This window comes from Hermetia illucens, chromosome 6 (genome assembly GCF_905115235.1).
Source record: "Hermetia illucens chromosome 6, iHerIll2.2.curated.20191125, whole genome shotgun sequence".
Lineage (NCBI taxonomy): Eukaryota > Metazoa > Arthropoda > Insecta > Diptera > Stratiomyidae > Hermetia > Hermetia illucens.
In genome coordinates, this window is record NC_051854.1 from 99,393,774 (window position 1) to 99,420,255 (window position 26,482).

General features: G+C 38.2%; 1 protein-coding gene across 9 annotated transcripts in view; it reads right to left on the reverse strand.

The window, feature by feature from the left end:
* LOC119658911 (synapse-associated protein of 47 kDa) overlaps positions 1 to 26,482 on the reverse strand; it is a 96,232-nt gene that overhangs the window by 40,970 nt on the left and 28,780 nt on the right. For 7 of the 9 annotated variants that reach the window (XR_005250302.1, XR_005250301.1, XM_038066725.1 and 4 more), the window contains exons 2-5: positions 17,244 to 17,531; positions 5,925 to 6,004; positions 5,760 to 5,860; positions 4,011 to 4,288 (exon numbers count right to left, since the gene is read on the reverse strand). Coding sequence is in view for 7 of the 9 variants with exons in the window: in XM_038066725.1 (XP_037922653.1) it covers positions 4,011 to 4,288; positions 5,760 to 5,860; positions 5,925 to 6,004; positions 17,244 to 17,531 (747 nt within the window). In the remaining 2 variants the exon portion in view is untranslated. The remainder of the gene's footprint in view (positions 1 to 4,010; positions 4,289 to 5,759; positions 5,861 to 5,924; positions 6,005 to 17,243; positions 17,532 to 26,482) is intronic. The other 2 variants (XM_038066723.1, XM_038066722.1) reach the window with 2 other exon arrangements.

Here is a 26,482-nt window from a genome sequence, read left to right on the forward strand (position 1 = left end):
AGATAAAGCACTGTATTTGGAATACCTTGTGGGAGAAGGCCATATTAATACAAAAGGGAACAAAACTCTCGACAGTTGTGTAATAAAAAACAAGTCCCAACAAGTATATAAGTCGAATATATAAGCCGAATCTGATAAATGTTGCCATTCTGAAACGGATAAAAAGCAATTATCGTTAAGCGAAACGCTACTTGATTTATTTGGAGACACTCTTTGCAATGACCTTTTGCTGGCATCAGCATACTAGACCATGAAAATCTAACTAACAAGAAAATAAACTGACTGTGTTGTAGGAATCATATAATAATATCAATTGAACAAACAAATGCCTCTGAAAGCGCACTCACGAATCAGCAGCAATTTTACCTAACAATTACACAATAAGGGCTTATAAATGCGAATGATATCGCATCCATGGGAAGAGGGATACCAATAGCACTATACACCTCCTCGTAGCTTCCAGGCTGGAAATGTTTCGAAAGTGCCGGAAAGAAGTGAAAAAAATGCCTTATCAATTCCAAAGAACACACTATTTGTCTGCCAAACATTTTGGTCATCATATTAGCTATCTAGATGTGATATATCAGAAATTTTAAACTTAGACATCAGCGAAAAAGGTACCAGTCGATTACAGTTTAAATCATGGGATGACCCCAGCAATTAATTTGATTTTTTCGACAAAACTACTATCCCAGCCCCTCCTAATAACAACAATAAAACAAGTTGGAAATAGGAAGCTACAGGAAATGAAGGATTTTGGTGGTTGTCTTCTATTTTCGGAACTTTAGATTGTTTCATTTGTACGTAGCTGAAAATTCAATTATTACCACCAAAAAAATTTTTATTCCACGAATTCACAGTGAGAATTAAGTCTTATTTAACAAGTTCTGTTCTCAATTGAAATAGATACAAAATATTAATGGAAGAAAGTAACCACTCAGTTATTAGATCCCCTTTTAGCTCAACATAAAATGATGCCCTTCCAGTGCATCAGTTGAGTTCATCGTTTTAATTATCCTCATCGAATTTCATGTTAATAGGTAAAATCATTTTCGATTGGCAGGCAAATAGATAGACACTAGACCGATTTTAACAAGGGTTTGTCTTCCCCAAACCCATGAAAATGGCGTTCAATCAACAGCACAACATGAATGGTAGGTAAACAACATGACGAACTCGACATTCAGTAAAAGTAAAAAATAGTTACAACTACGCCTCAGCCATCCTTTCTTATATCTGCTGCAGCGAGGGTAAACCTTTGAACTGGAGCAAAACTTTCATAAAGAAAGCCACCATTAAGTACAGTTAGACGTGAACAATTAGTGAGCATGATTCGTTTCAACCCCTGTGAAGTGAAAATATGGTTCCAAAACATTGACTATAGAAGCAAACGGTCGCAAACATACAGACACACTGCATTCCATGAAAGTTTTAGCACACTCCCTCAAACTCAAACCCCTGTGAGACATAAAAAATCCTCCTCGACAAGGAAAACTCACCGACTTAATGAACCCTCCTCGTTACGAAGTCTTCCTTTAAATACACATTATCAGTATTGAAATCTAAATCTAATCGCTATATCCTAATAACTTGTTTCTTCTGTTCTATAGATGACAAATCAATGTTTCTGAGTGCCATAAGATGGCGACACGACAAACAACCACCCGAAAGTTGACAAAAGTTAACTTCATTACAAAATCATTAATAATTGGGCGGTGCAATGTTATCAGGTTGTCCACAAAGTTTTCGCACAAATATTAATGTGACAATTAAAAAGCAATTAGCAGACAAACCAAAACAGCAGGTACAACATGTGATATCTCAATGGAAAGGTCAGAGTCCTAACTATAAAATGCATGGTAAATTATCCTTGAAGGATATTCAAGGATAAACATGGAATTCGACAAAGTACATTTTCGTCATTGCATTTTGTACGAGTTTCAAATGGGGACGAAGGTGCCGAAGGCGATTGAAAATTTGTCGAAGGTATTCGGTGAAGGAAAGGTAAAGCGCAGGACAGTTTACGATTGGTTCGAAAAATTCTACAGCGGAGACCTGACACTTGAAGATGAACCTCGCTCAGGAAGACCCTATACGATTGACGACGATATCCTGCGCAACAAACTGGAAGCGAATCCTTTTCTTTCGACACGTGTGCTTGCAGAGGATCTCGGTGTATCAAAATCAGGAGTAGCAGTAGCCATTACGCGTCTTGGATATGTTTTGAAGAGCACAAAGTGGGTACCGCACGAACTGACTGAGCGAAATCTGGCCGATAGAGTGAGAATTTGCTCCGCTAACCTTTTACGGAACGAAAACGACCCTTTTTTGAATCGATTGGTAACTGGCGATGAGAAATGGATTGTGTACGAAAACGTAGCGAAGAAACGAGCCTACACTCATCGAGATCAACCGGGTCCATCGGTAGCAAAGCCGTCTATTCATCAGCAGAAGCGAATGCTCAGTATATGGTGGGACGTTCGTGGCCCCATACACTACGAGCTTTTGGGACCAAACGAGACCATTACCGCCGATAAGTACTGCGAGCAGCTCGACAGATTAAACACCCAGCTACGTTCGAAACGACCAGCATTGGTCAACAGGCGAAATATTGTCTTTCATCATGATAACGCCCGGCCGCATACATCTTTAACTACTCAGCGAAAATTGAGTGAGCTTGGCTGGGAAGTTTTGAGTCATCCTGCGTATAGTCCCGACCTTGCTCCTTCTGATTACCATTTGTTCAGGTCCCTCCAACATTTTCTGGATGGTAAAAAAATGACTTCTGAAGCTGACCTCCAAAGTGCACTTCGCACGTACTTTGAGGGGAAGGGGGAAGAGTTTTATAGAGGGGGGATTTTGAAGTTGCCCGATAGATGGAGGGAAGTCGTATCTAATGGAGGCAATTATATATTAGATTAAATAATTAAAGGTTTTTATAAACTTATCTGCTGAATTCTGTCTTTGATTTGTGCGAAAACTTTGTGGACAACCTGATAAATTTATTCTAAAAACTATTAGAAATCACGGCTGCCTAAACGCGCCCAGAACGTTGCGGTAAAATATTTAATTGTTTATGAAAAACTATAATGCTAAGATGAAAGTTCATATTTTTTTTTATATTTTATTCATTTTTTCGTGATTCGAAAAATTTCTTCCTTATATAAACTTATTATTGCGATCCTAAGTAAACGTAAATTTACTGAAGATACCTTGTATATTTAAAAAGTCATTCGAGTGTCGGCGAAGCAAATAAAATGAATTGCCAAACTAAAAATCACACTGATGAATTGAAAATCAACACCTTTTTTCAATTTTAAATTCATTCCCTCGGTGCCTCTGGCTCATTCTAAAAAAGAGAAGGATAATAAAATAAACAAGGAATCAAGATGTATCAATGGAAAATTTGACCTTTCAAAGGGGGACAATGAGGTTAAATAACGAAACATGGTAATGGAGTGAAGATGATACTGAAATGGGATTAAAGGACGGACCTTCCTTCACGATGTGGTATTAGGAGCGACTAAGCATGAAAAAGAAGGATAGAAATCGTCGAGCTTGATGATAAAGAATCGAGTCCCGAATGATATTGTTCAGAGCAAGGACTTGAGGAAAATGAGGCCCAGTGGTACTTAGCAACAATTGTCATATTAGGCTGCCAGCATTCTCCTACGCAAGGACTTTATTTCATAATTTAGATCTCCTAGAGAAAATGAATTCATAGCATTGCGATATGTGAGACTGCCTATTCCTTCCTACTTCAATCAGCAATTTCTGGTTGAAAAATTATTTGTATAAAGGCTAAACACAGTCGAAGTAGATCAGTGTGAACGGGTTTCCCGATTACCTTACCTTTATGGGATTTTCTATTGAAGTAGATTAAAAATGTTACCAAGGTGTCAGATTGGTTACTTGGTTCCCCCTATGGCAATTCCTTTGGTGGACAAATCTCACCTTTTCCATATTTACTCTAAGCGCTCATTGAAATACATCTACAAATTTATACTTACATTTTTGGAACTAACTCGAAACGCATCTTTTCAAGTTCTTTATCTTCTGTCATAATAGCTAACGCCACTGGATATGACTGATCATAGTCGAATTGGAAATCAACTCCGGCAGGAGGTGCTCGCACGAAATTACGACGATCCTGTGATAATCCCAAAATTTCTTCTTTGACTTTCTCCTCGTTATTGTGGCCAATCCAAGGTGCCACACCAGCATCAGATCTGTTAGCTTGCCCTTTGATGAACGCATCTTGCTCTTTATTGAATTCACTGAGAATAGTCTAAGGAGGAATATGAAAATATTGCATGTTGACTGAAAAGAGTCTTTTACAAAATCGATGCAGTGAATTTATAAACGATTTATAGACACAATTATTTTTATATCGAATAAAAATACAGTAATCTTGCAGACTTCATAAAATCTAAACAGGTTATGTCCTGCTAGAGAAGAGGTGAATGTTTCCGCAACGTCAATAGGTGATCATAAAAGCAGGTCTATTTGCATAGCACCCTGACCCCTCATCGCAAGCATTCATATTACAAGTAAGGATATCGTATTGCTTCTTCAATATAGGAATAAAAAGAAGCTGAGCAGCGAGCTGGCTCAGTATGAAAGGTAATAAAAATGCATATCACATAATCATAAAAAAGATTCAAAGCTCATGTTTCCCATTAAAAATGTGTAATAGGGAGAATATATTAGGAGTGTTTAGTGTTACAAACGTTGCCCAATCATGTTTGGATAATTTATGAGAGGGTAAAAATCAACGATGCTCTTTAATTCGAATGGGAGATAAAAATGTTGTTCTATTTCGATTCTACAGAAACTATGAATAATTAATAAGGGCAAGAACTTTGAACCTTACTTTTTAAGACCTCGCGCTTTGTTGTATGCAAGTGAATCAAAACCACTGGTAGAAAAAATGGCACGTTCATCAAGCAACCGGGCAACACTCTCAGCCAAATAAACATCCGACCAAGCCAACAACTTTTTGGGTTTCAAACTTTACGACATAACCCACTTAATTTGGTTGAAAATCAAGAACATAAAACTTCTTCTCGATATTCTCTCAAACCACACTAACGTTTTGTTAAAGGCAATCCCCAACAACAATGAAGTCAAATTGGGAAGCGTACTAGGTCAGGGAAGGATACATTTCGGGATAGACGCAGTTTTATGATAAAATGCCGAAATATTATCAACAAATTAGCAGAACCTAATGGCGTGGAAATTTCACCAGCCAAAATTAATGGAAATTAATGGGTGCCTTGCGAATTTAGTTGATAATCGTGCATACCAACATACTTCATCGTGATTTGCGTAAGGATAGCATGAAGACGGGATTTTCACTTTAATTAAAATAACGTTGAAAACTCACTTTGATTATATATGTATACTTCCTTGGATATTTCTCTTGAAAGGATGATTGAATTTTAGGGTTATAAAACAATTTACTCTTGCAAGTCCAGGCAAAAGTTTAGGTGCGAATGTGAATGAAAGTTATTTTCTTGGTTTATGAACGATAAATGTTCTGGAAAACTTTGAAACAAACTACGGTCTCAAGCTTCAATGAGAATGGGTAATGGAGTTTCGAAGTAAAAACATGCGATAATCGGTTGGGTGTAATCGAATGAATTGGAGTTATGGTAGGAATTTCTATGATGAGCGGGATTCAGTTGATCATGACCTAATATGCATACTGAAGGTATCTGGGGAGCAATAAGGGGGACTTGGAACAATAAATAACTTACATTATCCTTAACAGTTTCCTTTATTTTAGCTCCAGCTTTATTTACAGCAGAATATAAGAATGATCCAAATGTTTTGGCACCTTGAGTGACTTTTGTGGTTACTATAATTTAAAAAAGAAGCAATTTTTATTAGACGATACTACAAGAGTATATTAAGTACATTACCATTCCCAATTTGCCCAGCTTGATCTTCAGTTGGGGTTCCTCCACCTGATATCGGACGTGAGTCAGCTCCTTCCGTAGCACTGTTGACAGAAAACAAATTTTTATAACCAATTGAACCAGCCACTTTCGAACAACAGAAACATCCAACTACTAAAATCTGGTTATACTCTACAACTAACATACGCATTCTAGAAATGAAACGATACATCAAAGCATGACAAAGAAAAAATAAAAGATTTTACTTTTGGAAAAATTTCACAAATAGCATTAAAGTTGATAAAATATAGGCAGGAGAAAAAACAGTGCAGCCTAAGTTAGCTAAGGGGATATAACGCAGCCAAATTTATGAAGATTTATCACCAAAAGGGACACTAAAACCAGCCAATCAGGAACGGGATTTCGTTGCTTTAAGTATGAACGTTTTTGTGTTTTACTTCCATTTGTACGTTCGATTGCTCACTTTAATGTACCATAATACATTCTATGCATATATGACACCTTAGAGTGTAGCAAAGTTAGGCGACAAAGACAATTTTGATCCATTATAACATTGATAATAGGACTTTCGCCAAGCTTTCGAGTGTCATATTCAATATTATGGTCCATAAGGCTGCACTCTTAGTTTGAATTTAAAGGAGTTCATTGTCTGACGATTTGCCTCCGCTCTGGGTAAAATCGTCTGTCATATTTTTTAAAAAGTTGCTTGCTTAAGTCAAAACAAGGAATCCGTGAATAAAAAGAGGGAAGGTTACTCTCTAATTGAGTTGAGTTTGTTTATCACAAAACCTTTAAAAATAAAACGCAATCACATCTCCTGGAAATCAGACAATATTCGGATATTAGCAAAGATGCAGACTCCACTGGAGATGTGGCACGCTTGTTGAAGCAGCGTAACGATTAATCAGAGTAGATTACCGACACTTTAGGAAAAGAACTTTAAAACAAACACATACACAAAATGCTGCATTTCAGCATGAAATTTGAAATCTTAAGATCCGGAAGGCTCAGTGATTAGAGCGCTAGGCTGTGCGGAAGATCACAGTTTAAATCTCACTAGTAGCAGAGGAATTTTTTTCGCGACTGCATATCTGATACCAGTGAGAATTAGTACCTAAGTCAAATCACACATTATCTCCTTCAATGTACTATAGCCTTGTAGTGTATCGTTAAGATCTTGAATGAAGTGCTCTAACACGCATCAATACCCTGATCCAATTGGATTCTCGCGGCAACTATTATTTTCAAGAAATTTCGATATTTCACAAGACAGGAACAACATATTCACAAATTGGTGCCAATGTTATTGCTGGCATTTTCATGACTCTCTATCCCAGTGGAGCCGACAAATAGATCACTATAAAGTTAGTGAAGAAAAGTTTCGATTGTTAGTAGTTCGAGAGTCGTGAAACACTTAGTCAAATGTTAGTATCACGATCAATAAGAAAGTACAACATAAAGAAATTGAAAGCTCTAATCAGAGGCCTAAACCTAGGTACAGTTGATGAAACTCAACCAAATAAAATAAGCAGCGCTGACGAACGGATCAATGCACTCTTCCTTTCGGTTAATAGCGTCATTTGTAGTGTTGTATAAACATTGAAACTACATTTTCGGGTTGAGAATCACATCAAGTTGGGACTCTTCTGCTTGAATATTTTTTTCCACATGGTTGTATGAGAATAACATAATTATTCCACAAGTTTGCGTCAAAAAGGAATATTAGCTCAAACCAGTATATTCGAAACATAATTCACAAATGCATCTGTCCACGAATGACACGGGGCAGTTGAAATGAACTACAAACTCCCTGAGAAGTTCTAACCTAGCCAACACTTACTGGTTTTACAGAAATTGAAACATATATAGTTAAAAAAGCCCACGGACCCTCTTCTCGCCCAACCGGACCGAGGGGCGACCAACCTAAGGATGGGCTGAAGGCAACATCCAAAGGCCCGCATCACAGCGATGATGCGTTTTAACGCAAAGTGTGTGCGACCATGCGAAAATGTATTGCTACATCCCGATTGTCGCAAACACTTCAGCCAATGACGCGGAGGTTCTACACTACAGAGACATGGATCTTATATTGAAGACAGTGCGGATCAAGACTGAAACCCATTACGTCAGATTGTTACCGGACAGGACTCTTCGGACTATAGCACAGGTTGCAAGGATAACCGCTTTTTGCATCTCCATGTATAGTCCAGCCCTAAGATCGAGCGTTTTCAGCGCTTTATGTAAGTTCTGCGGGACTAATCCCGTCGCTGAAATTATCACTGGGACTACTTCGATCTTTTGTAGTCTCCAAGTCTGCTTCAGATCGTCTGCCAAGGGGCCGTAGTTCCGGATTTTTTCGTGCTGTTTTTCAACAGTGTTCCGGTCCAACGGTACGGCTACATCGATTATAAAGCACGCTCGTTCTTCCTTCAGAAGCAGAACTAGATCGGGTCTGTTATGATTAACACTGCGGTCGGTGGCAATAGTGTGATCCCACAGTAGTTTGACCCGATCATTTTCCAAGATTCTCTGCAGAGTATACTTATAGTAAGGATGGTAGGTTGCCACTAAGTTATACTTCAACGCAAGGTTTTGATGGATAATCTTGCAGACGGAGTTATGACGATTGGTGTACTCGATACTGCTCAACATCCTGCACGCAGATGTTATGTGCTGGATGGTCTCCTCTTCACAGTTGCATAACCTACAACTGGAGTTGGTGATTGAGGAGTCATGAAGAATGTACCGTTTATAATTTTTTGTTGGGAGCGAAGCATCCTGAATTGAAGTTAGGAACACTTCGGTCTCATAGAAAAGTACACCATTTGTCAACCATTTGTTGGAGGCTTCGATGTCAATGCCTGACAACAACAAATTTTTTATATGACCACCGTGAATGGGTTTCTCTTTCCACATGTCGATCTTCTGTTGGACTGAAGTAACATTCGACATGGGATCCCATTCTCTGCTTCTCAAGTTCAAAGGAGATAATTTATTATCTGCCATGACGGTAGCCTGATGTATTTGGCTAGAGGATTGTTTCTCATAGAAAAACTCACGAAGAGAATGCACTTGATTGTAGTGCAACGTTTTTAAATCAAGTACCCCCCCTTCCTCCCTGATGACGTGGGATAGTGATCCTCAATTTTTCGGCAGCTCTATTGTGCATGTTGTTGTTTGCAAGAACTACCCTTACCCGTCTATTGACAGATTCTAAATCAGTATTACTCCACTGTATCACACCGAAAGTGTATAGAAGGACGGGAATGGCGAAGGTGTTGATTGCCATGATCTTATTTTTCCGTACAGCTCAGTTTTAAGGACAAGATCCAGACGCCGTTCAAATTCCCCCAGCAACTTAGATTTGATTATTGCCACAGCAGGTGTTGTTGCTTGCAATATGCCGAGGTATTTGTACACGTCGTCCGAATCCATGCCCTCAATTCGGATGTTATTTTGGCTGTATCCTTCGTTGTCGGTGTGTTTTCCCCGAACAATTGTTTTTATGCGACATTTCTCCAAACCCAACTGCATGCCGATATCCCTGCTAAACTGGATGGTGATGTCCAGCAAGGAGCGAAGTTGGTTCTCGTCTTTGGCATACAGTTTGATGTCGTCAATGTACATCAAATGGCTTAATGTACATTTCGACAATATGCCATGCTTGACTTGGAACCCGTATTTGCTTTCATGCAAAAGATGGGATAGCGGATTCAAAGCCAAACAAAACCACAGTGGGCTTAGAGAGTCGCCTTGGAAAATGCCACGCCTGATTGGTATCTCTCCTGATGTTTGTGAGGATACCGATAGCTTCGTGCTCCAATTCTTCATTAATGTCCTCAGAAGAAGAACGACATTCGGGTTGATTTTATACAAGCGTAACACTTGTAGTAACCACGAATGTGATATGGAGTCAAAGGCTGATTTATAATCGATGTAGGCTGTCGAGATATTTCGTTTCTGATGGACAGCCTACTTTACAGCTACCGTATCGATTATAAGCTGTTCTTTGCAGCCTCGGGAGCCTTTTGCGCATCCTTTTTGCTCCTCAGCTATCAATTTATGAACATCAAGATGTTTTGAGATGTTCGCGCACAGAACTGAAGTGAAAACCTTGTAGATGGTAGGAAGACAAGTAATTGGTCGACATTTTGAAGGGCAAGAGACACCCTGTTCCTTGGAGATGAGGAAAGTTATCCCCTTGGTGAAAAATGGTGGAACTAAATCAGGATCGGCAATCATCTGATTAAATTGATTTGCCAATATCCTGTGAGTGCTCTTGAACCGCTTCAGCCAGAACTTGTGAATCTTGTCAACTCCTGGCGCCTTCCAGTTACCTGCCTTGTCAAGGGCTGCTTCAACGTCGACTTCAGTTACGTCAGGCATGCTCATTTCGGGGGGGGGGGCCTCGCATGAACGCATAAGATGTGGGAGCCACGCTGCTTCTAAATTGCAACGGCTGGATTCGCTCCAAACACTTCTCCAGAAGTCTTCTGCCTGATCCAGATCGAGGTTGCTTTCCCGACTTGAGTTGGTGAGATTTTTGTAGAATCCCCGTTGGTTCTGGAAGAACAAGGTGTTGTCTGTCCTTCGCTGAAACCTTTTATGATACCTACGGATGCGATTGGAGCATACCGCAAGTTTATATATATATATATATTGTACAATTTGACGGAACAAGTGAAGAACATAATGGTAGTTATTTTGTTTAAGTGAATTGATTTTATATAATCCGGGGATTTTACATATAGCTTGTTCCGTAATATCCCTTCTCTTCCATTCTCAACTTTCCACCATACGTGAATTATACAATCTGCATCCAAGTGCCTGTCCTATATAATGCCATTGAACTCAACCATCTCTGAAAGTAATATCATCTACAATGAAAACTTGACCCCAATACAGAATCTTAGCTCTTCCGTATCGTCAGGAATCTTCACATAACGACATTGCCTTCGAATGGAGAAAATCAATACCCCCCATTGTTTTCAATGATAATATCTCATAATATTGCGTATGTTCCATATAGCCCCCACACACATATAGTGCATGTAATATGAGGAGATGATAGACGAAAACCGAATAATTAATTTAGTACGTGCTCTTAATCCTGAAAAAGCCCTCATTAATCTGCGAAAAAGAAGGAAAAGCTTCACACACAAGAATATATTGGGACAGGGACCATTCACGTTTGTTCACAAGATGAGAGGATTTCAAAAAGAATGGGGGATGATTCTGTTCCCAAGTAGACACGTTATTTCGCTATTATTGGTAGACTTGACAATTGGTAAAAGTGTAGAAGAATTGAATAAAAACAGAATGTCAGCGGATTATCTCATTTTTTTTTTGTAATTTTGAGGCTTCATCAGTAACGGATTGGAAACATGATGACTTTTTGTAATTGAATCAATTATTTGGCGCTTGGGAAGATTTATATCCAAAAATGTTTAAGTAACTTTATGATGCTATGAAGAAAGGAAATTATGTTATTTTCTACTAAATATTAAGACATGCAAAATTGTTTTCAAATTAAAAATAGTGCAATAGAGTTGGATAGTATTTCACGCAGAATCAGATTATATAAATACAAATGCTATCGTAAATTAAAAGCTGGCGAAAAGTGGCTTGAAGGAACTTTGAACGAAACCATAACAAATAATAGCTTACTCAAAAAATAAAATATTACTAACAATTTTTTTTTCTAAATTATGGAAAGTAAAACATTTATGAAATAATATCGTTTACAATTCAATAAAGAAGGGAGATTTTTACACATTAAATTTCTACATTACTAGAATGAGTTATGGTTTTTGATGGGCCGTACATAAATGATGGAATTCTGTTATGGTTTTTTGCAATTAATTTTTTTTTTTTCCAAATATGACAACTACTGGGATTGTCGATTAAGCTATAATGTTGAAAATGTAAAGTAGATCTTCATATTTTAAAGTGATTTCATGATTTCAAAAGTGGATAATCATAGATAATTCCGATCACAATAATAATACCGAATAAACGTATTTATTCCGTAATGTAAATCAACTAGAATCAGTGTAAATGGCTGATTTTGAATTAAAATCATAAGAAAATGATGTTACACTTTCTGTGTTTTGTTTATTAAATAGAAATTAAAAATTAGTTACGGGCAAAGTGTAAGATGTTTAGATTATATTTATTTGTTTTGTGTTCCCTTAAAATTTGTCTTTCTCATAAAAATATCATCTGCAAAATATCTTAGATATATGTTATGTACATACTACTATTGTTTTCTATTGAGTGGTTGCATATGCAAATAAACCACCACGATTTCTTAGCTCTTGGACATTGCACTGAATCCGGGTGATTGAATGTTCAAATTTTATGGTTTATTGGGTGAGTAGTATTTGATCTCTGAACACAAACGTTTCACAATAGTTTTGTTATGTTTAATTTTGGGATTAGTTCAATGAAATTACCGAGAAAACTACTAAGAATTAAGGGGGTCATCCCGTGTGTCGGGCTGGAGAAATCGATTTTTTTTTGCATGAATTGTATCTATATATAGTGGAGAATATGTGGGCAAAGGGATTTTCCGATATTCCGAGTCCTTCAGAAATTACAGGGTTAAACAGGTAAGGAGTTTGCAGCCGCGGCTAGAGTACTCGATGAGAAAGAGCATCGAATCTTTTTTTACCTGTTAGTTTTTTACCTGAGCCTTATAAATTCGAACACAGGTATGAATATAAAAAGATGGAAAACCAATCAATTGTCTAAACTTATTTGCTGTTTCGAATAAAAAGGATAATCCAGTCTAGAGTGAGCACTGAAAGGCGTTCAAGTTATACTCAGTTATATTTTGTTGTAAGTATTGTGCTGTTTATGTATTCAGTGATTTATTTAAATGGATCGTACGAAGGGAGATCGCTTCAACGTTCAACGTCATGCTCGCACTAAAAAACGAGTATTTCATGGGAATCGATAGTTATCAGAGAAGAAAAGTGACTTCGCATCAACATCAGCAAAGAAACTTTTAGCAAGCATGAACGTGGATGTTCCAATTGCGACAAGTTTTGTATATTGTATATTGGATTTTGCTGGAGTTTTCTCCGGTATTTCTGCAAATTTCTGCAAATAATAAAATATATGTTGTAGTAAAAAAGGAATACGTAGGACATGTCGAGAAAAGAATGGGAACGCGGTTTAGAAATGCAAAGAAGAATCACAAAGGCATTGGTGGAAAAGGGGCTGGAAAACTTACTGATAAGGACCTCACTACATTTTCTGGGCTAGCTATTCGTCGACACGCAAATTCGATAGAAGGAATGAAGCAAGAAATTTGGGCAACTTTCTTTCATAAATGTTCTACAGACGAAAGGCGAGGACAGTTGGTGCAAATGGCGCAAAGCGCAATTTAAAGGAGAACTGGATAGTTTCCACCACGAGAAGGCACCTTCGACTAAAGAAGTTCAAACAGTCATCAAACCAATCTACGAAGATTTGTCACGAGATGATCTTTTGAACAGATGTTTAGGAGCAGAGACCCAGAATAACAATGAGTCGTTAAATGCATTGATCTGAACTTTCGCTCCTAAACACCTTCATTCTGGTGCCAAGGTAGTAGAAATAGCCACTTTTCTGGCTGTAATTATTTTCAATGAAGGATTCAATGGCATTCTCAAATCCTAGTGACAATGGGATGTCAAGTTGGTCACATATGTCAGGTTTATGCCGACCGCCGTAATGAAGTGCGAATTTGGCGGTCCGAACGACGATCGACTGACCTCGCTAAAAGAGCCACAATTGACACCAGAGAGCAACAATCAGCCTTACCAGACTTTTTGAAGAAACGGAGGGTGATCTCTATGGACCAGGTATAGCAGATTAATGGTGAAATTTTACTGTTGATAATCACATTTAAATTTTCAAATGCGTTTTTCTCGAAACTGCATCTTGAAAATCGGCTGCCACCATAGCTCGAAATCTGTCCAACCAAATTCTTTGAAATTTTCACGGATTCTTTAGTACATATTTCTACGGTCCGCAAACTAGGATAATTGCAATCGGACGGGTAGTTTTTTTTATTCATAAAAAAAGCCGTAAAAAAACACCAAAATCCAAAAAATTAAGTTTAAAAGCCCACCAAAAATTTACCTTTTAATATTTTCTAATTATCCTAGTTTGCGGACCGTGGAATATTGTCCACATTAAAATGCCGTTTAGTTTTTTTTCCCTCAGATGAACACAGCGCCCTCCAGCGTGGCAACAGAAAAACACCTTTTTTTGGAGATGGGTGCATAAATTAACACCTATTCCGAAAATTAGCTACGAAATCAAGCTGAAAAATTTATCACATATACTAGAGATGTCAATAAACATGTGGTGAAAAAATCACGTTTCTATCTTTATCCAGTCCTTCAAAATAATTTTTCAAAGAAAGGCAAAAAAACGGCCTTCACACGGGATGACCCCCTTAAATTGACTACGGGTACCGGGTGGAACCATTGCTAAAACAGGGCTTTTGAAAGAGTATATCCAACCAAGGATTAGAGAAACAAGCATAGGATTTCTAACCCACCCTCATGTCAATTTTTTTTGTAGGAGAAATTTGGCTTCTCTTGTGCAATATATTTTCCAGCGTTTGGAGGCGACAAAGTCCCATATTATTTAGATCTAGAACGGACCGAAAGCGATTAACCATAAAACAGTATAAAGATCATGGAATCAACAAGAAATTGGAGAAAAAAAAAATAATTACTTCTAACCGATTCCTTTTTTTTCACCCCATTTTAAATCTTTGGAACACTTAAATGCAAACATAAAAGCATAGTATAGAAGTACCATTATTCAGCGCAAACGGGAAATTTGGGAGGAATGTACAATAGAAAAATAGTTTCTTCTAAGCAAGAAGTACAATAAACCTAGCTAAACGAAATATTTATTATTATCCATGGAAGTTGATAATTATTTGAATATTATGGTCACAACTATGTTATGAATATAATGAACAAAATATCTGATTTTTATTGAACGGAACGGAACGGGAAAGAGCAGCTGTTCGCACATAGTAATTACAAATTAAACATTTTTCCGGATTTAAACTAAACATAAAAAAATCAGTCTCTTCTTGCAGTCCAGTCACCAGCTGGGAAAAAAACGATATATAGCAGAGTGAAATTATGCGGTGTTTCCAACGATTAATTAATTGAAGTAATACAAACTTGTTGTTTCTTTTCCGTTGGTGTGCACTGTTTGCACTGATGAAGGGAACAAGTGGTTCCCGAAATATCGGTATTTGCAAGAATAAAATACCCACACCAACGGAAAAGAAACAACAAGTTTTTATTACTTCAATTAATTAAATAACTTGTTTGCACTGATGAAGAGAACAAGTGGTTCCCGAAATATCGGTATTTGCAAGAATAAAATACCCACACCAACGGAAACAACTTGTTTGCACTGATGAAGGGAACAAGTGGTTCCCGAAATATCGGTTTTTGCAAGAATAAAATACCCACACCAACGGAAAAGAAACAACAAGTTTTTATTACTTCGATATATAGCAATTCGACGGGTCCAAAAACTGAAAAGCAGAGTGTTTCACAGAAAAGGATATGTAGAAAAGCTTTCGATGATTTCAAGAGCCGACTTGATCGATCCTAGCACGACAGATAACAAAATGAAAGTATTAACAAATTAACAAAAACTCCCAGATATTTAAACAACCGAAAGCACAAATTCTTCGTAACTTTCCTTATATATTTAAATGATATTTAGACCAGTGCGCTCACTTTCAAAATAGTTAAAATCAGAATGAGAAAATACCAGTTCATAGAGCCGGAATTCAGAGCATCAGTCCAAGCAAGACATCGAAACCCCTTAAGGGGGGGGTAAGGTATTTAATTTTTTTTTCCATTTTTTTTTTATTTTCGAAATCCGTAATATCTGAAGAATATTGTGTTAAATTTTCAAGTCAATTGGAGCAAAATTGACGAAGTTATGAGTATTTTTATACCTTTATTTTTTATTCATAATTTTGATTTTACAATAACAAATTAGCCGATTTTTTTCCACAAAATTGTGTTTTTCACTTTAAAGTGTTCGAAAAAATGAAAAAAATTTGGGAAAAAAAAAACTCGACAGCGTTACCTGGGGAAAACTATTATCTAACGAATGAACTTTGATTTTTTGATTTCGGATGATCCAGCACCAAGTTATGAGGGGCACCGCAATTCAACTTTTTTTCGAGACACGTCCGAACAATTGCTGCCATTGCCGTATTTTTTAATATTTCTTTGTAAAAATTTGATGAAACATTCTTCGAATGTCATACTTTAATGTACCATTGGTTGAGTAAATAAATTTTAACTGTGTCGTTAGAAAAAAAATCACAAAAACATGGCTTTTTTTGTACGATTTGACCTTACTCCCCCCCCCCTTAAAAGTCATAGGGTAAAATAAGGTGCGGAGTCAAAACTGAAGATAGGATGAGTCTGGGTCTGGTCTCTTCACAAAACGAAACGTTCATCCTATCAGAACCCTGGTTGTGTAAGTGTATATTATAATAGAGCGTCCCTATGCGATCAAAAAATATTTCTTATAGATCTTTTCAACTTTTTCAATATTAATTTATAAGGTGCAAAGTGAAGAAGTGAATTAGTGAATTTTTTTATGAATCAATAATAATAAAATGTTATTTATATAGTAAATAAAACAAAATATGTATAATCAATGCAAGGAACTTCTAGAATTAAAATGGCAGCCATTCATCCTGCTTTGTTTCTTTGTAAATGATAAATGCTGATAAATATTGTATATTTCTTCTCAATGGAAAAAAATTGCAATTAAATTGAATTTTACTAAGCTACTAACTTCTCTAGAATAAAAGATAAACAAACTATTGTTGGTTCAGATTATTTGTTAATATTGTTAAAATATGATTATCCCTTAAGCTCTACAAACTTGGTAACTGAGAGTTCTAGTATTAACGAATATTTTAACTTGTAAACTTGGAAAACAACAAATTGTTGAAGGAAGAAATTTCTAAGAGGCAAATCGGGAAGTCAGTTCTCAATATTTTTAAGAAAAAGCTAAAGATGATTTAATGTTGTAACATGTATAATTTGAGCCCTTATTCAGAGCTTCATCTGTAGTGAACTGATCCCGATCTGCATCATTTTTTTTTTGTCTTATAAACTTAAATTCAATCGTGAGAAACACAAAATAAAGCTGAACAGCATAAAAACAAATTTAAAACGATATAATCAGAGTAAGAAAAACCGATACGGCTTTATTATTGGCTTTCAGTTTAAACCATTTATTCCGTCATTAAATGCAGGCCCATACCTAATGTACCTCGATTTGTCTTCATCATCACCACCACCAACGCCTGATACATCTTCAACACCTCCACCAATACCACCTTGTGTTTGTTCACCCAATACTGACCCATCAGCACCTGCCTCACCACCTTCAGCGCCACCTCTTCGCAATCCTGGAATCGATGGAATTGACGGCATAGCTGGCATTGATGGCATCGCCGGCATAGATGGCATTGATGGTATCGAAGCATTTCCTAACCATCCTGTCATTTGAGACTTTACATTTGAGAACATCCCGCCAGCTTTCGTTGGACTGCAATTAAAAGATAACAAAGAAATATTATTAGTCTAAATATTTTAAATTAACTTATTGGAAAGACCTATCACTAGAAATTAAAAAAATAGAATGAATATTGCAGAGGAACTTGGTTTCATAATCAATTGTTTGGAATTTATCTAGGTTAAGGTATTGACAGCAGCAACTGCATTTGTTTTGTTTTAGAACAATCACTACATCCCTATTTCATCTTGTGTTCGATGGCACAAACTTTAATCAATAATTCGTTCTAGTATGCAAGGAAGGTATCCTCCCTGGGGTCTTTCCGATAGCAATTTATATTCCATTATATCACGAACCATTCAAACAACGAAACCGATTATTATGAAATGATATTCAATAAATAGTACTCGAACTCCCATTGCCGTCATATCCTTAACAAAAAAAAAATTCAGGATGAGAGAACTTCAATTGTTTTCCATTTGCCCTTCAAATATAATAAAAATCACAGAGATTTTCAAAATAATATTCGATGAAAAAATCGCAATCATATGGTCTAGTTTTTTAGCAAAGGAAGCAGATTTGTTTGGCAATTTCAAAAAATATGTACATGTTGATTTAGAAATTTAACAAGTCGGAATACCGGAAGCTTGACGCTTCGGATAAAGAGAGTTTGTGTTCATCTTGTGTGAGAAATTTCCTAGACTCTGAGAACGAGACCTGTTGCACTTTTTGGGACACACATTTTGATCCCTCATTCTCCTATGTTTCACCCAATACCAGAAATAGGATCAGTTTCGAAAAGTACCAAACGAGCTTTTTGATTTGATACCCCACGTGACCATACCATATTCATTAAAAAAAATATTATATCCTCCTTTCACATATACGCCGAGCCTCCCTTAAACTCAACACAAAATGGTGCCACTTGCTGCTTTTAAAGGGATTCACAGACCACATGCTCGCACCAAATTCCGTGACAATAACCTTACCCGTTTCCGAATAAATCGAGTGTGACAGACAGATGGACAGACGAACAGGCAGACATAGAATCAATTCTAATAAAGCTTTGTTTTGCAAAAAGTGCCCCCATGGAACCGATTCCAGTCCAAACACCTATCCGATGGCAGAACTGAGGCAGAGATTTTTACTGCGCAGCAATTCAAAGTGCAGGCCCTACAAATGACGCTTATGCACAATCTTAGTGGAACAAATGATAGGAAACAGACGCCATAGAAAAAGTCCGTAATAGATGGGTTATGTGTTGCCTTGAAGAACACATCTCTTTGAAGAGAGTAGGTATGTTATTTTCCAGGATTTTGTCAGGAAAATTGAAATGCAATTACCTACTTAGTAGTCTTCATTCAATGCAGGCTGAGGGAAATAGAAAAGACGAAGAAGGTGTTTTTGCGAGAACACACCATGTATCACTGCTCAACACTTCCACGGAAAAAAGAGCAGGAGATAGAAAGTTTTTTAAGTTGCTTACAATCAAGAACAATGCTAAGATATGCGGCAGTATCTTTTGAAGATGTTCACTTCCCCCCATCGATAGGTTTTAGTTTCAAGCCCAGATAAAAGAGAAAGGTTTGAGGCAATGTTCTTTCCACTATCTTCCGGAAAATAAAAAAAAATGCTCGGAAAGAGGTAAATATATAAGGCCTACAAATAAGTTCTGTCGTTTTTTTTTAAATTTGAAGCTTTATTGTGAAAAATTGGTTATACATTCATTGTTCAAAGTATTGCCCATCGCTAGCCACAACTTTCTCCCATCTTTCAGGCAATTCATAGATACCATCGCGCCAAAAATTGGCCTGCTTGGCCGCTATCCACTCATCGAGCCATTTTTTGAGTTCGTCGTAATTGGAGAAGTGCTGGTCAGCCAGGCCATGCTGCATCGACCAGAACAAATGGTAATCAGAAAGAGCAATGTCTGGAGAGTACAGCGGGGGGATAGGACTTCCCATTTCAACGTTTCTAGATGTGTTTTAACGGGCTGTGCAACATGTGGACGAGCATTGTCATGTTGCAAAATAACTTTATCATGCCTTTGCTGGTATTGCGGCCGTTTTTTCTTGAGTTCGCGGCTCAAACCCATCATTTGACGTCGGTAGATTTTGCCCGTGACCGTTTCGTTCGGTTTTAGCAGCTCATAGTATACCACACCCAGCTGGTCCCACCATATACACAGCATGATCTTCTCACCATGATTATTCGGTTTGGCCGTCGATGATGAGGCATGGCCGAGGTATCCCCACATTGCCCGACGCTTGGGATTATCGTAATGGATTCACTTTTCATCGCCAGTAACTATTCGATGCAGAAGACCCTTCCTTTCTTGTCGTTAGAGCAGTTGTTCGCACGTGAAAAAACGGCGTTCGACGTCTCTTGGCTTCAGTTCATACGGAACGCAATTTCCGACCTTTCGGATCATTCCCATTGCTTTTAAACGGTGGGAAATGGCTTGCTGAGTGACTCCAAGTGTTTTTCCAAGTTCTTCTTCCGTTTGCGATGGATCTTGGTCAAGCAATGCCTCTAATTCTTCATCTTCAAAAATTGTTGGCCGTCTGGCGCGCTCTTCGGCTTCCAAGTCAAAATTGCCACTTTTAAACCGTCCAAACCACCTCTGACACGTTCGCTCAGATAGAGCATGGTCACCATAAACTTCCACCAAAATGCGATGAGTTTCGGTTGCTTTTTTCTTCATATTGAAATAATGAAGTAGAACTCCCCGCAAAAACATTATTTGGTACAAAATTGGCCATTTTCGTTGATGAAAAAAGTATTGTTGTTTACACTTCAACTAAATAATTTATACTGACGTTTGTGCCTATTGACAGTAGCTTTCCGATGAATGTTTGGAAACGTGGATCAATGGAATAAAAAACAAGCTACGCCATCTATTGTGAAAACCGACAGAACTTATTTGTAGGCCTTATAGTAGGAGTTACTCAAGTAGGCTAAATCCTAGCCCATCGCTCTTGGTCACAGGTCCCGCAACAGGCCGACCAAGAAAACCCATTCAAAACCCATCCCTAAAAAAGCCATTCAACGTTTTTTTTATAAATCGGAACATTGATAAAAAATACTACATCTAAGTCGAGACAGCAGAACAGACCATGGTGCTGACGAGAAATGAGCAAGCACGCACTCACTGAGCGAAATCGGATCTAAGTACAGTACATGGGAGACATAAGATCGCAGTCGGTCAACAGGTGGCCCACATTCATAGAATGTAATTCAAAGCACACGATGTAATAATATAATTCAGAGAGGTACAATGATGGTACAACTGGCAAACATATAAATAAAAAAAAAAAAAAACTTAAGATCTCTGACGGCAATAGAGGATATTGCTTGCACGTAGATTTCTGCCACTATACTTCTGGGTTCTCTAACTACTGCTACAAAGGAAAACAGTTAAATAATATCATCGTGCTTCTCTGTTCAGCAAACCTCCACCTATTAACAATAACTAAATGCCTGTGGCAGGTTATTTTCAAGTATCCTTTCCATAAGCATCCCTCTAAGGGGAGGAATTAAAACGAACCTATCAAAACGTAGCTGGGTGTATGGTGACTGCGTCTATTCAAGTTATATCCTCTACCTTTTCAGTCACCCGGAAAAAAAGATGATTTTACTTCAAACTCAATTTCACTTGATAAATTAACAACATCTTATTTTCGAATTTACCCCCACCCCACACACAACTCGACTCGTCAATTATGTACGTCCTATCTATTCTCACTCTACTCTCATCTCATCCACACTTCACTTGCTCCTTCATGGCCCGATGCCAGCCATTAAATTACACACGAAATCGATAAGACCTTCAAATTGGAATTCGTAAGAAGAAATAGCATGAAATTTTCTTTCGGATATAAAATTCAATATCTTGGTGAAATTCTTATTGATGATATCGATTGACTTGCCCTCTCCCTATGAAAACGCTGAAGAGCAGAGAAAAAGCAAAAGCGGTTTTTAGCTCTCACCAATTGTGCTTATCATCGTGATAGTGATGAGATGGATAGAAGTGGAAGTTGAGTCCTTTCCTGTGTGAGGGGATTATAGAATTATAGTTTTCAACAAAGCTTCTATGTTCGTGTGGTAGTTTTACATATATGGTTTACAGGTTCTATTATCGATTAGTACTGGATAGGCAAAATATAGACCAGGAAATAGAGCAAGCTGACTCAGTTATATTCCTCTTCGAAGATCCTAATTCCTTTTGTCTAAATATGCACATATAGATATGGTTTGGAGTTCTTTCTTTCTTATATGTACATGCTAGATAAATAGGCGCTTATGTATATTGAGACACGTAGCGTTACTATAGGAAGTTCTTCTTCTTTTTCTTCAGCCTTTGTCCCGTTCACAAGCGGGGTCGGCTCGTCGTGATCGGCTTCGCCATTTGGCTCTATCGAATGTCTGATCTGGGTGCAATCGCGAGGCTTTCAAATCCCCATCCAGCGTATCAAGCCACCGTTGCTTAGGTCTGCGTTTTGGTCGTTTACCATCGACTTCGATGTTCAGACCAATCTTGGCAAGTGAATTCTCGTTTGCACGAATTGCGTGACCATACCATCGAAGACGCCTCTCTCGCAACTTTTCCACGATCGGTGCAACCCCATAACGATCGCGGATATCCTCATTTCGGATGTGATCTAAACGTGTCACGCCACTAGTCCAACGTAGCATCTTCGTCTCCATTACCGCAAGACGCCGTTCATTGTCTTTTATGGTCGACCAACACTCAGAACCATAGAGAGCGACTGGACGGACGACATTGCGGTAAATTTTAGATTTGAGACGTTCGTTGATACGTCGATCACAAAGGACACCAGTTGTGGAACGCCACTTCATCCAGGTTGCGTTAATTCGTGAAGCAATTTCATAACGCAGTTCTCCATTGGCTGATAGCGTTGACCCGAGGTATTTAAATCGCTCAGTTCTGGACAGATCACTGCCGCTGACTGTGATTGTGCCTGTTTCATGGGGATCGGTTGTCAAAAATTCAGTTTTGTTTAAATTCAATCTGAGACCGTGTTGCATGAGGTGACCATTCCATTTTTGGACAAGTTGTTCGAGATCCTTTTTGCTATTAGATGCTAGGAAAACATAAAGCATAAAGCAATGTGTAGGGCGCTGGATGTTGGATGCCCCGCGTGACGGTGTCCACAATAAGAACAAAGAGGAGTGGTGAGAGAGCGCTTCCTTGATGAACACCAACAGAGACACGAAGCGGTTTTGATACACCCGCCATACTTCGAACTTTACTTTTCGGATCGTGGTAGAGCAATTGAACCCAGCGCACGAGTTCTTCTGGCACGAAGCATTGTCGTAAAGCATACCAGATGAGTTCGTGTGGTACACGGTCAAACGCTTTCTCTAGATCCAGAAAGGCAATGTAAAGAGGGCGATGCTTCTCACGGTGTTTCTCCATGAGTAACCGTGCAGCGTGTATTGCGTCAGTAGTTCCGCAGTTCTTGACAAATCCGGCTTGATTCACGGTTATTTCAACGATTTCGCGAATACGGTTGTCAAGAATGTGTTCAAAAATCTTCATGGTATGGGAAAGTAACCGGATCGGACGGTAATTTGAACATTCTGCTGGGCTACCTTTCTTTTTCCATATTGGAACAGTGGTACTTTCTTACCAGTCAGATGGTGTTCTTCCTTCCTGAATAACCCGGTTAAAGAATTCACTGAGCCACAGTGTTGGGTCCCAGCTCTTCGCTTTCCAGAGCTCAGATGCGATGTCGTCAGGTCCTGTTGCTTTCCCTGTTGCGTTACTATAGGAAGTTGCTTCTGTAAATACCGGTCTTGGACACAAGCGAAACAGATATTCTTGTCAAAAACTCAGAAGATTGCTTGACTTGATGAATTATCTCTTATCGACTTTGCACGTAAGAAGCAGTACAATTACGTGTACTACTTATTACGATCCAAAGGCCTCGTTTTATGAAACTAACTACATGGTAGTTCGTGACCGTGGCGACTGAGGCATGGGTTCCGTGATCTTGGCGTTGCACCCCGCTTTCGAGTGGCCACAGTCATGAATGTTTGTCATTATCTAAAGGAGTTAGAAAAAAATAAGGTCTATCAAAGGCCTACCCTAGTAAATAATGTCTACCAAAGGCTTGAGTGCTGAAATTTCGATTATCCCCTTTTGAAAACAAAACCCATTCAGTTTCGATCTTATATAGATGCTATAGTGGCGAACCCAAAAGGGTACTCCACTCAGAAAGAATTATCTCTTTTGAGGTACAAAGGAAGATACGTCGAGATTCCAAATCTGGTCGCTTCTGTGAGCTTAACACTTGCAAAATGTTAACTATGGTGATAATGAAACTGAAGCACAGTCTCATTGAAAAATGAAGGGCAGAAAAAAAACAATATCAACAAAGACACTGGTTGGATGCCCTATAGTCCATTAAGGAATAAGCAGAAACACTAATTGGTCTGGTACATCAAACTGCTACAACCCTCTCGGCAAATACTTACAAAAAATTCACTATAACTCAAAATAACTCAAAACCTTTAATCCTTTTTACAAAAATCAATAGACAGGCAACAAAGTTATGGTATCTCTGTCCTAATAAAAAGTTTTATCCACAAAGTTCTTAACAAAAAGTCACAAATTGAACAAGATATCTCCACAGCAAGTAACCTTAACACAGAAACCTTTCTCTATCACCCATCCAACCACTTATTTTTCAAGGTAACAACCGTCCGTCCTTTACCCTAATACTTCTCTATATTTCTTGCTCTTATCTACGCTCTCCTTTTGTCCTACTATCGTCACTCGTCCATGTAGAATAGAAACAGTAACAACGAGCAAATTACGAAATGCTTTAGGCACAAAATTACACTTTAAAGGCAATTAAGCGAGTTGAAAAATCTTTCGGATATAAAAGAATTGGGTAAGCGGCAAAGCCGGCTTCCTTACAGGAAAGGCTGAACTAGTACGAGGAAAAAGCACGGAAACAAGGACAGCAATTTAGAGTGAAAATAATCAGATTTTAGGGGTCGAAATGAATGCGTTTCTATCACGGGTACGATGATTAAAACAATACCACTGGTATCATGACTGACAGCGTGATGGCGGAAAGCGAAGACAATCCTCAAAATTGGACAGATATTAGATGAAAGTTTTGAATACGGTTGTTTGTTTATTAGACAACTGACGAGTGATGAGCTTAAACGACCTTTTGTCAATTTGGTTCGCTTATTCAACAGTGCGAGAAGCTACTTAGTGAGAGTTTAATTTCCCTATTAAAGGGATTAGCATCAACCAGAAAGAAACAGTTAAGTCAACACCGGGTTTAACTTTGATGGGATCATGATGACGTATTGGAATGTCAAGTATTCGTTAGGTTTCAACTTCGTTTTAGTATGGATTAGTCGATTCACGTTTTCTTGCCCGCAGCAAGAAGAGCTATCCAGTTTTGCAGGAGGGGATCACAAATAAAAAACAAATCGGGAAACCGGGAGCTAGACGCTTCAGGTATGAAGGTATTTCTTTTATAAAGAGATTTGAGTGTGCATTTGTCCCATTAGCATGTAGCACGTAAAATATGCACATATTATATGAAAATTGGCACTTTCAAGTGATATTGACATTCATAGTTTTGAATTTGCAGAGGAGCGACAGTTTTGACCTAGTATAACTTTGTTAGTAATATTGCGATTTTCACCAAATTTGGCAGAATCATGCTTTAGGGGGGGGGGGGGTTTTCCTGTCAATTACTAAAAATTATAGTAATATACTATTATTAACTTTATTTGAACAGGTATCGGTATGGAGGGTATTTCGAAGCCTAGGCACTATATAGTGGCAGCCCCTTGATTTTTTTCAGATTTTTCGGTTTGGTAGTTCCCGAGAATTGGTTCGTTAAAAAAATGACCATTTTCAACCCCCCGCACTCCCCACCTTTTCAACAAGAGTCAAAACTAAGACCGGCTTCGGAAAGTACTAACTGAGACCTTTAATTTGATATCCCACATGGCAATGACAATGACAAATTTACACCCCCCTTTTGCATGTATGGGGACCCGCCCTTAAACTCGTCGTAAAAGGATGTAACTCACTATATGCGTGAGCGTTCCCACCTTTCTACCAAATTTGGTGTCAATCGTTGTAACCGTCTCCGAGAAAAATGCTTGTGACGGACAGACAGACAGACAGACAGTAAACCGATTTTAATAAGGTTTTGTGTTTACACAAAACCGTAAAAACGGTTTATAATACTGTTTGACTCAGCTGGTAACATTTTTGCATTGCATTTCTTTATCAGGCGAATTTATTGTGCTAATTTTTAATAGACCACTGATGAAAACCATCCGCTAAATTCGTTTAATAATAAACCTTTTATACTTACTGAAATCTTTGGAAGACTTGAGAATTTCCAAAGCCCCTTGCACCATATCCTGGTAAATCTTTTGCCCGTGATAACCATGATTGTCTTCTCTAGATTCAACTTGTAATTTTCAATACCTCAATGCTTCGCTGCTTCTAAAACATCAACTTTTTCATTCATTGATAACTCGTCGATGCTCAGCATGGATTCCGATGCTTCTTCCAGCTTTTCCCAGTGTATATTCTTTGACGCAAACCGCACGGTATCTTGCTAACTTCATTCATTATGCTGATGACATCTGCTTGTTTTCTCACCGAGTCATGGACATTGCCCAAATGAATTTGGCGAGGGAGATAAGCAGAGTTGGACTGAAGATAAAAACCACCAAATTACTAACACCAAGTTGAGACTTTTCTGGGTTAATTTTCCTTCTGTGTTGTTATCACTGATACTCCAAAATTCCAAACCTCCATCCGCACTGTTCTGCAACGTATCATTGGGGTGTGCTGGCATGATAAAATTTAGAACGGGAGCTTGTTGCATGTCCACGATTACCGGTGGACGTGTTAACGAAAAGGCGGAAGTGGCAGTGAAGGTCACATATTAAGGAAGGCTACGCCATGCAGC